The sequence below is a fragment of the Xenopus laevis genome, chromosome 1S (genome assembly GCF_017654675.1).
Source record: "Xenopus laevis strain J_2021 chromosome 1S, Xenopus_laevis_v10.1, whole genome shotgun sequence".
NCBI classification, from domain to species: Eukaryota; Metazoa; Chordata; class Amphibia; order Anura; family Pipidae; genus Xenopus; species Xenopus laevis.
In genome coordinates, this window is record NC_054372.1 from 70,657,903 (window position 1) to 70,676,671 (window position 18,769).

Below are 18,769 nucleotides of genomic sequence, written 5' to 3' on the forward strand. Positions count from 1 at the left end.
TATTTATTAAAGGAAAACTATACCCCCAAAATGAACACTTAAGCAACAGATAGTTCATATCATATTAAGTGGCATATTAAAGAATCTTACCAAACTGGAATATATATTAAAGTAAATATTGCCCTTTTACATCTCTTGCCTTGAGCCACCATTTCGTGATGGTCTCTGTGCTGCCTCAGAGATCACCTGACCAGAAATACTACAACTCTAACTGTAACAGGAAGAAGTGTGGAAGCAAAAGACACAACTCGGTCTGTTAATTGGCTCATGTGACCTAACATCTATGGTTTGTTGGTATGTTTGTGAGTACAGTGAATCGTACGATCCCAGGGGGCGGCCCTTATTTTTTAAAATGGCAATTTTCTATTTATGATTACCCAATGGCACATACTACTAGAAAAGTATATTATTATGAAAATGGTTTATTTAAATGAAGCAGGATTTTACATATGAGCTGTTTTATGCAATATCTTTTTATAGAGACCTACATTGTTTTGGGGGTATAGTTTTCCTTTAAGGTCCGAATTTACCTCAATATCGGCTGCTACAAACGCTGATCTAACCCACTCGGGTTTTAACGCTTATTTATTATTACATTTTCCCAAAAATTTGCTTTGCAGGAAAAGCTCTGATTTCCACGATTTTTTTGTGAATTTTCCCCCGAAATCTCAGAGTTTTCACCTGAAAGCTCCAAAAACATAGTGAAATTGCTCGAAACTACCAACAGTTCCCATTGACTTTTATGCTACCTCGACAGGTTTGAGATGCCGTGGTTTTATATTCGGGCTTTTAAGCCCTCGGGGTTTAATAAATCGGATTTCGGGGAATTTCGGGTATTCGGAGCTTAGTAAATAACCCCCCTAGTGTGCCAGTTTTACCTTTTGCTTTATATGCTGTAAACCAGCTTTATATGCTCCACCACACTTTGCGTCCATTCGCCAGGCGCAAACTCGCTACCACTAAGCTTCACTAAAATGTGAAGTTGCGTCTCAGCAGCCAAACGCTGGCGAACTTTCAATAGCTTTAATTTCTAAGCACAACCATTTAGCTCTGACGAGCGAAACTTCATTAGTACTCTTACGATTTGGTTAATTTGAATAGGGCGGGTACATATATGTCATATAGACATCTTTATTAGAGAGGTTGGTTAAAATGCTACTTATTATGCCACGTCTAAGGAAGCATAATAAAGACAAAAGAGATCTTCTAATGCCTACAGAACATTCTGTACAATTCACACCGAATTTGCGGAGTAAGACAGTACGCCTGATCGATAATTCACCTGGCTATAGGGCGAAAATTGCACTAGAAATGGTCTCTTTCGCTAGTGAATTGTCACCTACGTATGTTAGTAAATTTCCAATATCCCTGCCAATGAGATTTTTTGTGAATTGTCACTAGCGATACTACTTGTTGTTTACCACTGGAGGGAGTTACTTGCCCAAGTGTTCTTTCATTGATGTATTCTCTTTGTTAGTTTATGTGCCTTATAAACATTTTCTGTTTGCTCTCTTTTTTAATTTGGTATCAACCTTAGCTGGTTTCATAAACAGTTCTATAATCATAGAAAACAAAGTTATATTGAGGCATGTATCACCAGCTTTAGTTGTACATATTTTAGCAGTTGCCAGATTACTTATTGCAATGAACTGGAAACAAGAAGGGTTACTGGAGCTTCTGTAATTGTCAACTTTTTAAATTTCACATGGAACATTGAATATTTAGAAGCATACTTTAGAGGTCTTAAGAAAAACTCGGGATGCATATAATATATAGTGAATAAAGTACCCCCTCTTGTAAAATATAAGGATATTATAAGTTACCGAGGAGTTTCATGACCATATAAAAACACGAGGCCGAAGGCCGAGTGTTTTTATACAGGTCATGGAACTCCGAGGTAACTTCTAATATCCTCATATTTTGCAACTGGGGGTACTTTATTTATTATAATACACAAATTTTAATGAGTCATGTGACAGAAATTACATCAGAACTCACCGTTTATAACTGATGACATCAGAACTCACCGTTTATAAGGATATAATTTACAGGATATTCATGGCTTTTGTGTATTATAAGTAGTTATGTGGATCCTTTTATGTAACCTAAAAAAATATAACTACAAAATAAAGCTGTAATTGGATGTGCCTGCTTATAAAATTCTGCACTTTTTCTTTCTTTTTCAATTTCTGATGATGTCCCTCGTCTGTAGTGAGAAATGAATTGTGTGTAAATTGTATTGTATGGAAAATTAATAAAATGTATATTAAAAAAATACTGCAAATTGATTATAAAAAAAAGAAAACTATTGATAGCTGGATATGGTGTTATCCTGAAAAGTTAATAAATTCAGTGGGACATTAAGTGGAGGTGAAGTGACCATGGGGGGAGTATATAATTCAGAATGTCTCTTTATAAGATATTCTGTCTAACTCTAGACATGTATACTGTACTGTATGGGGTCTATTTATCAAAGAGTGAAGCTAGAGATTGCCATGGTCCATGAATCCATTTCTATGGGATTTTGAAAGGCGTATTTATCAAAGGATAAACATTCACTTTCACCCATTGATAAATACCCTTTTAAAAATTACATAGGAATTAATGGTAAGTGGTGGAATTCCACTCTAGAGAACTGTGGCGATCTCTAACTTCACTTTTTGATAAACATACCCCTGTGTTTATTTTAATTTGGGAAGTTCGAAGAAAGTGTGTAGACAGACCCCAGTTTTAACATAGACTTAACTTTAATTTAGACTTTATATATTGTAATAGCATGTTCATTCTAATACATATGCATGCTTTATAGAGACAACATTTAAAAAATATTTACACACAAGGGGCTTAAAGGAGAAATCAACCTGTGGGGAAAAAAACCCCTAACCCCCACCCCAGGTAGACCTCCCTCCCTCCTCTCCCCAGGCTATCTACCCCCTCGGGGAAATGCCCCATACTCCATACTTACCCCTCAGCACAGATTCTTCCAGTGAAGTTCCACGCGTCCATCTTCTGCATCTTTGGCAAGGTGAGAGGAAGATTGGCAATTTTCGTGTAATTCCGCGCAGGCGCAGTTGCGCAAACCAGCAAACTGCACTTGTGCAGAAATGCCGATCTCTCAGTCAGCTTATAGATGACGCAGAAGATGGACACGTGGAACTTCGCTGGAAGAATCTGCGCCGAGGGGTAATATGGAGTATGGGGCATCTCCCAGGGGGGGTAGTTAGCCTGGGGGGAGGAGAGAGGGAGGTCTACCTGGGGTGGGGGGTCGGGGTTTTTTCCCCACAGATTGATTTCTCTTTTAAAGGTGCTTATTTATTAAACCTCAAATCTTCCTGTTTGCGTTTTTAAAGGGGAAAAATTCAAATTTATGCTCTAAAGCTGCCAAAAATTAGAATCCGAAAATACTCCAGCTAAAACCTGTTGAAATCATGTAGAAGTCAATGGCAGATGCAATTGGAACATGTTTTTTACCTTCATAGTAAAATCAGTTGAAGTGTTCTACACAGTAGTAAAAATTATCTACTGTGAACCCTCTGCCAGGGTAAGACAGTAAAAAAACAGCAGCACTCTGGTAATGTTTGAAAAAACTTTCAAGCAAGTGCCACAGGCAACATTTCAGGATTTACCCCAGCCTGACAAAGTGCTGCTGTTTTTTACTGATTTGTTTTTTACCTCCAGGATTCTCTATAGTTTCAGGCTGTTTGCACTGGGTTTTGTTCAATAATCCAATACATTCCAGTTTTTTGGGAATAATTATTGGTAAATTGAAGGGATTTGCGTTTGGGAGTTTGCTTGAATTTTTTTTTAAAATAGTGAGAAAAAAATCGAGTTTTGGTTAAAAGGCCTCAAAGTGTATAGATAAGGATCCGTAGCAATTCTGAAAGTAGCTACAAGCTTGTGCTTAAACAACAGCTTGAAAAGTAATTCCCACTGACAGCAATGGGAAGCACTGGGAGCACTATTCCACCTGAGAACACAGCGGGAATACGTCTGACTCTTTACAACTTTCAAAAAGGTGACACTGACCCACCAGTCAAAAACTACTGCTCTGTGAGGCTACAATTTTATTGTTATTGTTACTTTGTATTACTTATCTATCCTGGGCCCGGTATGGTTGTACCCCCTGTGCCCCCCTGATGGCAGCACAGACCATAGAAACAGATTCCTGCTAAAATACCAAACTGAACAAAAAGCTGCATCATTAAAAAACCACAGAAAATAAAAAGTGAAGACCAATTGCAAATTGTATGAGAATATCAAGCTCTAAGCCATACTAAAAATTAATTTAAGGGTAAACAATATACCACAGAGTGCAAACAAAGCTACTTGCATGCAGTCGTGGTTTCACGGTTGTGTCCATATTATGAAAGCATTGGCATATTTTAAATACAGATATTGGGGCAGATTCTCTAAAGGGTGAAGTGACTGACGCTAGCGTGATGTCATTTGGAACTTCTCCGATTACCCTTACGGGCGCAGGCGTCACTTCACTAGCGAAGGATATAGACGCTAGCGTTGATTCGCACTCGTATACCAGGCGAATTTTCGCTCTGGCGAACGGAAGTAACTCCGCAAATTCACTAAGATGTGGATTTTACTGAACATTACCTCATTCGCCAGACTTGCCTTTACCAGCTCAGACCAGGTGAAGTGCAATGGAGTGCATAGTACTGCCTCAATTTGTAGTGCAAAATTTTTTGAATTCCCAAAAAACGCTGGCGTCTTTTCCTTTTTTCTGAGTGATAGCCTGCTAAGGTCCGTAAAAATTTTTCTGGGTAACCAGGTTCCCCCCTCCATTTTCATGTATTTGCTGCAACATAAAGGTCCATGTATGTTTACCATTTCCCACCGTGTGCAAATTAGGCAACGCTATCGCATCTTCGCTTTGATTGCCGAAGTAACGCTAGCGAAAATTCGCCAGTGCTTAGCGCCCTGGACGCAACTTCGCACTTTATGGAATTGCCGTTGTCCTAGTGATTTTACTCCTGTCAAAGTTTTGCGATGGCTATGAAGTTGTCGCTGGCGAATTTTCGCCGCTTGGGGAATTTGCCCCATGGTCTTAAATAAATATGCGAAAAATTCCTCAAGGACATGCTTTTGGAAAGCAACCAGTTTACGAGATAAGCTTGTATCCAAACACTTTGCTAGCTTTCCTGTTCAGTGTATCAGTTGCACATACATATGTGGATATTGTAAAGCCTGCAAATGTATTTATAATCCTTCCAAGATGGTGGCCACAGGCAACTTTCCCTCTAATTCCTTTTCGGCAATTCACACAAATTTCTTTGCACACACCACAATTTGTGTACGCACGAGCACACACCTTAGAGAGAGCATTGGCCACAGGCAAATATAGGGTGAAAGAAAGAAGTGTTTTATTAAAGGAAAAGCAAGTAGCTTTAAAGAAAATAAATGTAGTGGTTCAGGTGGCAGAATGGGTGCCTGTCTTCTGGCAAAAATAAGCAAGAGTGTTTTTTCCTTGTCCTTTAAATTAACTATCCCCAGTAGTGATGGGCGAATTTGCGCCGTTTTGCTTCGCCGAAACGGCGAAAAATTCGCGAAACGGCGCCGGCGTCTCGTTTTTGACGCCAGCGCCCGTTTTTCCGACGCCGGCGCCCGTTTTTGATGCCGGCGTCCGTTTTTCGAGAAAAAAAAATTTTACGCCGGCGAATTTTTTTCCGCGAATTTTCGCGGGAATTTTGCGAATTTATTCGCTGGAGGCGAATCGCGCAAATTCGCCGCGAATTCGCGCCTGGCGAATAAATTCGTCCATCACTAATCCCCAGTGATTGAAATAAGAGCATAGCCCTGAGTGAATTCTTGAGTTACAAGGTCACATTTGTATTTATGTACTTGTAACACCTTAATCATTTATATATTTTTATCTTTAAGCTTGGTTATCTATATTATGTGTCATAAAGGAGTTAACAACATTGTAATGCTTGTTGAGCCTTTTATTCATTAACCTGTATTGTATTTTCCAATGAAGAACGACATATGCATCAGACAGTAATAGCAGAGTATGATAACAGTGATCCATACTCACTGCAGATATACTGTATACAGCTTAAATCACAGGCTCCTGGTTTGACTACATTTCTGGCATCACTAAACTCTGATACGTGAAGATGCAATGTTTAGCTTTCAAATGAGTCTGCATTGGTGAGCAGTTCCATACAGTGAGCAGTCCGGATACTTTGTGGCACCGTGGAACTGTCAAATTACAGGACTGATCTCTCTGTAGTAGGTGATCCTTTCTGATTTAAATAGCGCAACCATAGGGGGGGCATGTAAGCCTGTAACATGCAAAACTCGTGTTAGGCAACTAATGGGGGGAAACTTTTAGTTGCACAAGACACTGTCTACTAGAGTAATAGAGTATTACTAGAGTAATATTTTGCAGGCTTTCACTAATATCCAAGTTAATGATACGTTAAAATGTTCTAGGATCAGCTAGCAATTCATTTGAGGGGCAGAGAGACACCATGGTATATTTGGTGATGGTAAGTGGTGCCTCCTCAGTTTGAATATTTTTCAGTAAATCTTTCTTTGCAACCCTAGCAGTAGTGTTATCTTACTCAGTGAATTTGCTTTATAACCCTCCAGTTGCATTATACAACACCTGATGTTTTTAATGGGGTTTATGATGATATTGTAACATGGTTATGTTAAAAAAATTAAGTATTAAATTATCATTTCTGCAACAGACCCTGGCAAATGTGAATGGTAGAGCTAATAACTAATGAGTTTATCCACCTAGGACTGAATGTCTTAACCATCTATCTTCAAAATATAAATGTACATTAAAGTTACCCATAGGTCATTGTTTTTTCGCTACTTTTGTAAGTAATTCTTATTTAAAGTTCTAAATTTTGCCAACCTTACTGCCCCACTTTAACCAGTCAAAGTTTCTAATGCTAATAGACCACTGCTGCAAAAATATGGCAGCCTCCTTATACAGGTACATGTGGTATCAGATAGGTAATGTAAAAGCATTGGGAAAAGTCAAAATAAAGTGCCACACTCACACTAATCCGCAGTTTGAAGCGTCGGGTGCATGCTGTAATCCTCTCTGCAGAGGTTGAATCCACACAAAAATAATTGCTGCAGCAGCACTCCGATCCTTGATTTAAACTTTTATTTTTGCAAAAACACGGCAACGTTTCGGGCTATACCAGCCCTTTATCAAGGCTTGATAAAGGGCTGGTATAGCTCTAAACTTTGCTGTGTTTTTGCACAAATAAAAGTTTAAATCAAGGATCGGAGTGCAGTTGCAGCAATTATTTTCGTGTAAAAGCATTGCGAAAATACTTTTATGGCAAAATTATAAATAGCATACAAAGGCAATGGTGTGATATATGTAAAAAAAAAGATTTAATTTCTTGTGTCAGCAGTGGGTGAGAGGATAAGGATAGGAGTAATATAAAGCTATTTGCTTTAGTGCACATATCCTGTTGGCATTGGGGAACCATGTATTATTCATTTGGATTCCCTAATAAGTGCCTCCTAGTACAGTGTTATGCTGGGAAAAAAATAATCACAACCTATAATTTTAATTACATTACTACATATGGAGTAAGGGCATGGTATTGTGATTAATGGTATTATGCACAAAAGGAAAAAGCCTAATAAACCTCCACTTAAATTTTTTACTAAGTCTTGCCTATTGGGTAGGGGAATATGATTAAGGTCACAGCCCCAGTGAGAAAAGGGTTTAGGGGACCCCCTGCTTGTTTCTTTCATTTCTCTCACCCCACCGGACACAGTTGTTCATGAATTGCAAGCAGGTCTGGGGGTGGTTTAACAGTTTAACAGTTTGGATCAAGTGGTGTGAGATGTGGTTTGCACATTTAGATTTGTTTACTTACTCCATTACAGATCTCTATAAACAGTTGGAAGCAAAGTGTTTTCTATCTGAATTACCCTATTGGTTAATATGCACTTTCAATTTACATTGTAAAGAGACATTATTGATTTTTTTTTAATGTTACTTTCTGTTTATTCTCATAAAACTGTTGAACTGATCATGTAAACATTGTTATTGTTTCAAATCTAAATTAGCCAAATTAAACAAAGCTCTTTTGAAGAATTGGAAGGTTCTATGCAGGGTCCAGTTTGTATATAAGATAATTTATACATTATTTAGAATACAGTGTTTCATTTCTAAATATGTGCAAATAAATGACTGACTTCCCCTTTGCTTCTGGCATGTGAAACATATAACCTTTGAAACAGTTCTGTTTGCTGAACCAGTCCTTGTGTTTTCAAATACAAGGCAGAGTTATTTACACTGTGTTTTCATAAAGTGAAAGTGAAAACTTTTATAATTTACAGCATGGGAAATTCCAGTGTCTGCATAAAAAGCCACAACATGCATAGCAGCTAAGGGCTGAATTCTTTGCTTATAGGAAACGGGATGATTCTCAGCAAAGGATGTTCCCAGAAACTGATATGAAAGGAACATAGCAATTCAGAAATTGTACTTTATAGAGGCATAATTCCCTGTAAAACATATTTGGGGAATGTAATAGAAGTTTGTAATGAAAAAACTATTTACGGTGTAAAAATGTATGATTTTGATTGAACAAATTTAATATAGCTTTTGCAAACCCAAAAACTGTTTTGCGAATTTTGTGGTTTGTGCCAGTGCACAGGGTATTTAATAAAACTTTTTAAAGAAAGTTATGTTTGCTCCAAAAGATTATGACACCTTAAAATTCTTAAAAGTGCACAATTAAAATTTGCAATACAATAACAGTCTAAGATGGAATAATAGACTGCTAAATTATTTTTTTTTCTTATTTGTGCAAATTGTTTTTCTCATGGCAACTTTTATTATATTCCCCGCATTAAGCCTAATCAGTGTAAAAGCTGTACAATGCATGTCTTATATATAAATCTACATTGTAGAGAGATTTAGGATTGCAGACGTAATCCATAACAAAGAGATATTTATCGATAATCAACATATTACACGTATGTTAGTCAGAATGCTTGGGACCTGGAGTTTTCTGGATAATTGATCTTTCTTTAAAGGGGTGGTTCACCTTCAAACAACTAGTTGGTTTCAGATAGATCACCAGAAATAACGACTTTTTCCAATGACTTTCTATTTTCTATGTGTGATGGTTTTTCTAATATTGAAGTGTAAAGTGGAATTTCTCTCCTTCTGAAGCAGCTCTGGTGGGGGGGGGGTTGCCGATCCAGTGTAAACTGTTCTAAATTGATACATTTAGTTGATACATTTCTTATATTTGTACCTTTTGAGCAGAATCTCTGGGTTTCATTACAGGCTGCTGTTAGAATTGATAAAATAGTTGCTAATACTCCAAAGATGCTGCTGAGAAATCTATCAACTAAATGTTACAAAATTGTGAGTCTGCACCTGAATTACTGAGCTGCCAGACTCAAACACCAGAGACACGATCACCTTTAAACTTCGATTTTGGAAAAAACGTATAAAATAAATAATGGAAAGTAATTGAAAAAAGTTTTTGGAAGGTGAACAACCCCTTTAATTTGGATACTCATAACTTTTGTCTATTAGAAAAGCATGTCAACATTAAATGAACCCAATAGGTTGATTTTGCTTCCAATAAGGATTATTTACTTCTTAGTTTGGATCTAGTACTGTTTAAGGTACTGTTTTATTATTACAGAGAAAAAGGAATTTAAATTTTTTTTAAATAATTTGGATAAAAGGGAGACGGCCTTTCCTTAATTCAGAGCTTTCTGGATAATGGGTTTCCGGATAACGAATCCCATACCTATAATATAATTGGGTATTAACACCAAAAATTATGCCATTATCTTGTACCAACTCACAGAAGTCTGTGGGATAAATTCAGCTGGCAAATAATAATATGTCTATATTACTAAAAAAAGTAAGGACAATTTGAAATATAAGCAAAAAAATGCACTAGCAACATATCAGTATACAGCAACAGTTAGTGACAAATAAGAAATAAGTATATCAATCAGCATAGACATAAAACAGAATAAAAAAGGAGCTGAAACTATGATTTGGTGCAGCAGCCACAGGTAGCCAATTTCCCAACTTGCCCAACAATTCACACACATACAAACACACACATGCAAGCATCACAATCGGTCACAATCTTACACTTACATAAACACTAAAACAAAGAGAATCAGCCTCTCTCACTTTAGCAGAGCCATTTTCTAAGATTCTCTCTCTTACTTGCTGTGATAATTTCGAGACCATTGTAAAAGCAACAATTTTGAGATCCTTGGTCTTGCCCTGCTTGTGGGGACCGCTCCATGGATGTCTTGACCTCCTGCACGGTTATAGATACAGTATATGAACATAATGCCATATAAGATTTTTTTAAAAAACTATACACTCACCTCTACATTTCTAACCATTAATTGCTTTCAAGCTGGCTTTCCAAACATAGGAGAGTAAATAGGCGTCCTCTTCAAATAAAGCCCTAACTGGCCTACAGAGTAACTCTAGTTGCTGATCTGTGACCTCTAGTGGCCCAGACCAACAAATTAGGAACCTCTGAGTTATAAAATGCACCACTAGTAACTACTTTAAAAGAATGAACAGAAACAGGCTCAGGTCAGGACAGGCAAGGTCAGAGAACAGACTAGACAGACTGTAAGCACACCCAGAAACTATAGAAAATAGACCTACTTTGGGCAAAGACCAATTGGCTCCTTAAAATTTTGCACCAAGTACAATGTCATCATATGTGGCGTGCCAAATAAAATTGACACTCAGAGCAGCATGTATCAACTCCAGATTTATCACACTCATCTGGAGGCATGCTGGAGAGAAGATGGTGGGCGTGCCCACAGGTAAGGTGGTAGCCTTCCCTTCCACCTCCCAGGTATTATTATGTTAACCCCCCCCCCTACAGAGGGAGCCACTGGACCACTAGGCTTCTCAGGAAATTTAGCATGAGATTGCCATATAAGCAGATCAGCCCAAACATCAGAAGCAGGGACCCAAGATCTGTCCTTAGGACCATAATGTTTCCAGAGTACCAGATATTGCAATTTACCTCTGGAAAGGCAAGAAATCACTAACCAAATAACCAAATATCACTTTACCAAATATTCAGGCTGACCATCGAGAGGAATCTTAAGAGGAGGGGAACGCTGTCGAACAACTCAGGCTTTAACAAAGAAACATGAAAAGAATCAGGAGGAAGTTCTAATCGGTCAGTATTGGGATTAATGACTTCAGATACAGAAAAAGGACCAAAGAATGTAGGTCCTAGCTTTGGCCTCGTGTTTTTATATGGTCATGAAACTCCTCGGTAACTTATAATATCCTTATATTTTACAATAGGGGGTACTTTATTCACTATATAATCTACAGTCTGGTCATTTCCCTATGGGACCAGACTGTAAATTATATCCTTATAAATGGCGCGTTCTGACGTCAGAACATGTCGTTTATAACAGGGGTCCGCGGCGTCCTAAATTGACGCCACACGTCCGAATTGGATGCTGGTGCGCCCGATTTGGACGTCGGCGACCAGAATTGGACGCCGACCCCTCCGACCCCCCTCCCGACATTTCACACAAAATGTAGATTATACTGCATAATGTACCCCCTACTGAAATTAACAAAGAGATAAGAAGTCACCTCGGAGTTATGTCACCTGTTTAAAAGCACTTGGCCTTCTACTAAACATAAACATCAACTTACTGCACCACAAGCCTAATAAAACAAATAATTTATGCTTTCAAAGTTGGCCACAGAGGGTCACCATATTTGTTACACCTCTTTGCAAGACCATGCATATGCTCAGTGTGGTCTGGACTGCTGCTTAGGGATTGTCATAAATGATCAAAACAGCACAAATCAAATAATATCTGCCATAGAAGCAGATACAGCAAGACTGATTAATAATCAGAATATGCAGACTGCACTGGGTCCTGTGTTGTCATGTAATCTAATGTGAATTTTATAGTTTTTGTATTGTTTAATACAAACTTTCTCCAACTCTCCAGAACTAGTGGCTGCAGCAAAAAAAATCCTCCAAATAGAATCCCAGTTTATGGAGAGTTCATCAATCAAACGGAGGTTATTGAGCACATGATTTGTATTTGGGAATATTTGCCTCTCCAAACAGCATAGGCCCATACTTGGTTGTACTGATCAATGTAATCTTTTATATGTCTGACCAGTTTGTGGATATCCTGAAAAGTATTCCTTTTGTGACCAGATTTACTAAACATAAAATCTATGTAGTACTTCTAGCTAAACGTCTATTTCTATGAAAAAGGACTGGAGCCAGTGCCCATAATTAGAAGTACAGGATACATCTTGCTGTTTACCTTTCATGAGGAATTGTATGAATATATTAATTTAAATATCTATATTCTGTGGGTAATAAGCCAAGGGATAAGCCTATGCTTGCAAGTTGATCTTCTGGCACCTTTGTTGTCTGTATGACAAGAGGAAGCATTACAGGAAGCAGACTGGATGTGTTTAGCCCATCTAAATTTGCTTGGTTACATAATGGGAAGTAAAAAATGGATTTGCAGAACCAGAAAAACGGGGATTTTAAATTGCCATTGGTCTTTCACTTTCCATACTGCAAATTTAAAAGGTATTTCATGTTTTTCTTGTCCTCATTTATTAATCAAGGTGAAAACTCACTCTTATGTTAACATTTAAAAGAGCACCTCAGCTGCAGAAAGTAACAAGAGACCTGGAATGACCAACTTTATAAAAGGAGTGGGAACAGTCTTGTAAAAGCAACAGTAGTTTGCTGAAATAAGATTCAATTGGTTAAAGTGGGGAAGTGGTACGTGCAGATATTAGGTGTCTTTGTATGCCGCACTGCATTTCTCTTAAAGGTTTAGTAAGAGATATAAGTCTTACCTAGTAGTGTCGTAATGTAGTAATGTCGTTGTGTAGTAATGTCGTTTTATCAAAGTAGTTATACACATAATGCCTCAGTGTGCAAAAATGAAAAAATAGAAACTCATCAAAAAGTAAATGAGACGGTGATTAGAAACTTATAAATTGTGGCCTGGTGCTTTATTAAGACCTCACCAAACATTTCAGGGCAACCCTGTTCTAAGAGCACTTGTAGAAGGGGGTTGCCTAGAAATTAGATCTTAATAATGCATCAAAAATATTGCTGCTCACAAGCAAGGTGTTATGTAGGATTGATATATATTTTTTGATGATTTTTTATTTTAACCAAGTAGTTGTATGTACCCCCTACCCCCACCCTTGAAAATCAAAAAATAAAGACTTCAAAAAAAAAAATATTGCTCCTGCTGAGTTGCTTGAATGCCATTTGTTTTAGGTTTTTCTGGTGTTTGCATTTTTAGATGTTTAATAGCAAGCTTTGGACTCAGCTAAGAGTCAGCAGCCCCAGAAGGAGTTGCTCTAGAGGTGAAGTGATCAGCCTTTGGATTCTTGACACCCTGGTTCTATACACTGTGGCAACTCCCTGTGACCCTGGACAAATCACTTAATTTCCTGCTGTATTCTTAGTGCGCCTATAATGGCTGCCTTGCTTGCTGTAAGAACATTGAGTCCCTTGGGAGAAAAGCACTATATAAAAAGTGGCGTAACTACCGGGGGAGCAGGGGGTGCGATTGGCCCAGGGCCCACACCCCCTCAGGGCCCCCGGCAGCTTGCGCGCCATAAATTCTGGACGGTTCCGGGTTGATTCTGGGTGGTTCCAGTCGTACGGAGGGGGGGCCCGGCTGCCAGTCCCGCACCAGAACCCCCCCCCCTCTAGTTACGTTGCTGTATATAAATGATTCCTCTTCCTTAAGGGTTGACTAACCCACTGACAATCTCAGCCTTCAAAAAGTTGTCAAACTAAGTTTGCTCATGGCAGTCTAAAAATGTCTAAAATTGCTTAAATGTCAGAAACAGGGCCAACATTTAAAGTAAAGGTACTCCATGTTTGGCCAATGCAAAGTAGATCATCAAAATCAAAATTAGATCACCAAAAATCTACCCCCTCCCTTTCCCATTTCTTGTCCGTCCATAATCTGTGCATTAGCAATTGTATTATCTACATTTCAAGGACCAAACATAGAGTAGCTTGAGTTAATATTGCCATATTAAGCTCAAGTAAAAAAACTAATTTTTCATGATTAAAACAATAAGCAAAAAGTATGTTTAGCAAAAGCTCTGTTTAATGAAGTCATGTTGAACAAGGGGATTGATGTCCCTTTAAAAGAGATTATGGATATAAAGTGCTCAGGGGACAACTCTAAATACATTTTCAACCGTTCATTTATTGGAGTAAAATCTACATTAACTGAGTAACATGTCCGCATGTATTTTTCTCTGTGTGGATCATTTGCCCAGCATATAGTCTTTTGCAGGAGAAGACTACCCAAGTATGTAGCTAGACCACATTAAGTTGATACCCAGTGAAATGCATGTTAAAAAGTGAAAAGGTACAAAAAAAGCTGCATGTCTTTAGTTTGTATCTAAAACAGACTACCCTGTGAAAAAATATACTAAAAGTCAGGCAAAAAAACTATTTTAATGAGCATGTACATGATTTATATTACGTGTAATTGGAATTTCTTTTGAAAGGACTGTCTGCCTCTTGTAATTTATGCCTAATATATGATTTTGACTTCTGCAACTATTTAACACAAAGCAATTCCAGTTAGAACCGCACTTACTTTCTCGGCCCACTTGTCCTTTGAGTGCACGCCTTCGAGCCTGTTCACAACAGCTCCCCCATAGTGTACGAATGTATATCCATTGACAGCACTCCAATTTCTTTTAAAACGGCCTTTAATGATTGCAGTTATTTGCATAGCCGAACAGCAACACGATGCAAATTTTCGAGTGGCACTCCACTCTTTGTCAAGCATAAAACCCACACGAGCACATGACCTTAAATAGCCTGAGCTATATCCTTAATATTTTTTGATGTATATATTTTGTGGATAACTAAGCTAAATGAATTGAAATGGAATTACCTTGGATGTCAGGCTATTTAAGGTCATTTGCTCGTGTGGTTTTATGCTTGACAAAGAGTGGAGTGCCACTCGAAACGTTGCATCGTGTTGCTGTTCTGCTATGCAAATAACTGCAACTATTTAACACAAGCCACCTGATTAAAAGATCTGTCATAGCTGAAGAAAAACTGATTTATGCTACATACTGTATATTTAAACTATATATTTTAAACAAACAACTAAATGCGTTACTGCGAGTTTTAAACACAAATTGCATCTAAAAAAAACTTGATAACGCTCAAATGCAATGACACACTATGCTCATGAGTACAACCATGCAGAATCTACTTAGCTGTTGCGTTGAGGTGCACTCAAATCTGCTTCTTAAATGTGCATCAATTGCATACAAGATGCCTTTGTGCAAGAACCCTTATGTTTGGCTTTACAACCCTAAATTCCAAAAAAAATAGCACATGCAGGTGGTTACAGGGCCCTTTGGAGCAGTTGCTTCTGTGCTCTGCATCTTGCTCTGGATGTGTCATTTTAAATGCAATCGGCACAAGGGTTCAGCTGCTCTGTACAAGTTACTATGTGTATTACATGCTTATCAGCATAACTATTCTTTTTATAATGTGCATAATGATTGCACCCATTGTTCAAACATGAGCCCTATGAAGTTCTATAATCTGCTTGAAAATGGACTTTGTTGGCAGGATGATAGTAATATCTAACTAGTAGTTACCTGACACATCATCCTCCTGAATTTCAATATGTTATTGTTTGTTCAGTGTGTTATTTCTTGCCAGAGGTATAAAACTCTACTTTCACTTCTGCACTTTTTTCCAGGAAATGGGGCACGCTAGTTATTAAATCAGTGATGCAATTCTGCCAAGAAACCACATGTACATAAAGATGAAACGCATATATAAATAGATGGGAATTGCTTCTCACCGCAGATTCACACTGCGAGATCTCAAAGCAGGCAGCATGGACAGCAAATATGCTATCATCCTCTGTGTCCTCATTCTCTCCGCTGCTCTTACAAAAGGTACAGTGATTTGGTGCATACATTTAAGCCCAATATTGGACAAAAGTAACAACATAAACATGTTATTAATGATGCTTTTTGTAGTTGTGTAATATATATAAATATGTGTGCAGTATGTGTGTAAATAGCACCTTGCCTAAACAAATGTATGTTCAGTGATCCAAATGCTAATTTAGAATAAGAATTAGAGCACATATGTATGGCACTTACAGAAAGTCCCTTTTAATGCATTTGCTGTTTGTGGCAGTTCTATGCGTTCACTGCACTGAATGTAATCAAAATTAAGTAAGATCAAATTTTATTGTGATTTTCACTGATCTCCATTTCCACGGGAACAGACTTATTTTTAACAGGTGATCAGTTAAAACTTGAATGCATAAAACAGCACCACAATACATTTTTATGTGCTTTAAAGATAATTATACAATAATGCTTATGAGGATTCTACAAAAGGTAATAAGGGCATTTTTTTTTTATTTTTTAGGGCAAGGTATTGGAGGGAGACGCTGTTTATGCAAAAAACTGTCCAAAAAGCTCAACCTGAAACACCTGATAAAAATCGAAATATTTCCAGTTCGTTCTAGATGTGAAAATGTTGAATATGTGTAAGTAACCATATGATTTTTCTTTACATTTATCAAACAAATAGCAATTATTACTATTATTATTGTTAACAACACATTGAAAAAATATCTAACTATGTTAATATACTGTATACATTACTCTAGTTCTACACCTCCCTCTTTGTTCTGCCAGCTAAATTCTCTTAAAATACAGTTTACCTTAAACCAAGCGCAGTTTGCATTTTCTCTGTATATATATATATATATATATATATATATATATATATATATATATATATATATATATATATATATATATATATATATATATATACTGTACAAAGACACTAATATGGGCCTGGACACCTGTTATCTAAAATTACAGGAAGGCCATCTCCTATAGACTAAATTTTAAGCAAATAATTCTAATTTTTAAAAATGATTTCCTTTTGACCTTAACTAAGCTGCCTGAGTCCATATTGGTGGCAAAACAATCCTGTTGGGTTTATTTAATGGTTAGATAATTTTTAGCTGACTTAAGGTATGGCATTCCAAATTAAGGAAAGATTGTTATCTGGAAGACCCCAATTCCCAAATGTTCCAGATAATAGATAACGTTTATCTCTGATTTCGTCTAACAAATATGTTATTTAAATATGGTCATAACAATAAAAACTGTTCAAAAATTGTCTATTGCTTTATTTGTAAATTTATTTTTGAGACATTTAATTCAATAAAACCAACAGAAAATGTAAAGATAATGATCAATGGACAGATTTTGTTTTGCTATTGTTTGCCCCTTAGCTTTTCTTAAGAAAATAAGTACATTTTTTTGTAGGCACATTGCAGCACATTAAAACCCAGTCTCATTACAGGGCCACAATGAAAGGCAACAGAAAACCTAAATGTCTCAGTCCAAAATTAAAACTGTTGAAGGATATACTGTCTGGAAAGAGGTATGTATTTATCTGATTTATGTGTATTTATATATGGATTTCCTAACTAGTTCTCGCATTTTTCAGGCAGGAAAACTGCTGACAACTAGTGCATTAAATTGATGGTTTCCATGTATGGTCACCTGTAATTTAAAGCATTAAAATCACTAAACAGTACTACATTTGCATTTAGCTAATAATTAATTAAATATTGCCTTTTACATAGGGATGGGCGAATTTGACCCATTTTGTTTCGCGCGGCGAAATTTTTTTGACGCGCGTCTTTTTTTATGGACGCACACTGCCATACAAGTCTATGGGCGTCATTTTTTTGGCGAAACGAGGCGAAAAATTCACCCATCCCTACTTTTACATATTTCTGCCATGTCTTGAGGCAAAAACCAGATAGAGTTGTATTGAAGACATCATGTTTCAGCTTATTAAAAAGATCTGCCACATTGTTGGTTTGTGTTTAACCTTTCATGCAGCTAAAATTTCTTGAAAAATCTGTTGTAAGTACATAGCTTTAAGCAGAATGAAAATTGTTTTATTCTTATCAATTTTCTTAGGAAACAACAGTCCATTAAAGTAATAAAACACGAGTAAGGATGTGATGTGACCCTCTGCCTTTAATTGAAAGCTACATGGAATCTGCTGGCTGAATGTATGATACTAAAGGGAACACAGGAGCAACTACTGAAATGTTCTTTTATCCTAAGCCATTTACAGTGTTATAAATAAAGGTGGGGTGCATTTTTACTAGAACATGTTTAGATCAGGGATATTTCTGTACTCAAAATAAGCAAAGTTCTTTAAAATTGCAATTTTATGGAAATTAAAGGTTAAAGCTTATATAGCATATTTCTACTTTAAAAATGTTGTACAAGTAAAAATACTAAATATTATTGCAGCAGTGGAAAATTATTAAGTGTAAATAATGTACAGAAATCTTTGTACTATTTATAAATTTGTAAATATGTTTTCCTTTCTCCAACTGCTAACTTTGTAAGGAAAGTTGAATGATTTCCTTTTGTATTGTGTTGGATTTGACATTATAATTTCTTACATTTATATGTATTCAAGGTTTTTATTTTTTTTATATGATTAAAAGCATATCTGTTTCCATTCCAAATGTGTGTTTTTTGATGTGTGTGGGCCCGCATTCAATGGATTAAACCATGGATTAACCAGTAAGATTGTTTTTTTATCATAGATTTAAGCTTGCTTATTTAGCATCAAGTGCAATGTGTTAGAGTGACTATCTTAGAGTTTTTGTATGGGCACTTCTAGAGATA

The 18,769-nt window shown here is 36.9% G+C and overlaps 1 protein-coding gene across 1 annotated transcript; it reads left to right on the forward strand.

Moving 5' to 3' along the window:
- The first annotated feature begins 15,747 nt into the window (after nucleotides 1-15,747).
- On the forward strand, nucleotides 15,748-18,579 carry cxcl11.S (C-X-C motif chemokine ligand 11 S homeolog). The gene is made up of 4 exons (XM_018241068.2): nucleotides 15,748-15,976; nucleotides 16,461-16,581; nucleotides 17,415-17,495; nucleotides 18,044-18,579. The coding sequence occupies exons 1-4, from the start codon at nucleotides 15,862-15,864 to the stop codon at nucleotides 18,078-18,080; spliced, it is 354 nt and encodes a 117-aa protein (XP_018096557.2). The 5' UTR covers nucleotides 15,748-15,861; the 3' UTR covers nucleotides 18,081-18,579.
- Nucleotides 18,580-18,769: the final 190 nt, after the last annotated feature.

Coding starts and splice junctions, on each gene's coding strand:
- cxcl11.S (XM_018241068.2), top strand. CDS start 15,862: ATGGGAATTGCTTCTCACCGCAGATTCACACTGCGAGATCTCAAAGCA. Junction 16,582..17,414: donor TGTGAAAATGTTGAATATGT/GTAAGTAACCAT, acceptor GTCTCATTACAG/GGCCACAATGAAAGGCAACA. Junction 17,496..18,043: donor GATATACTGTCTGGAAAGAG/GTATGTATTTAT, acceptor CAATTTTCTTAG/GAAACAACAGTCCATTAAAG.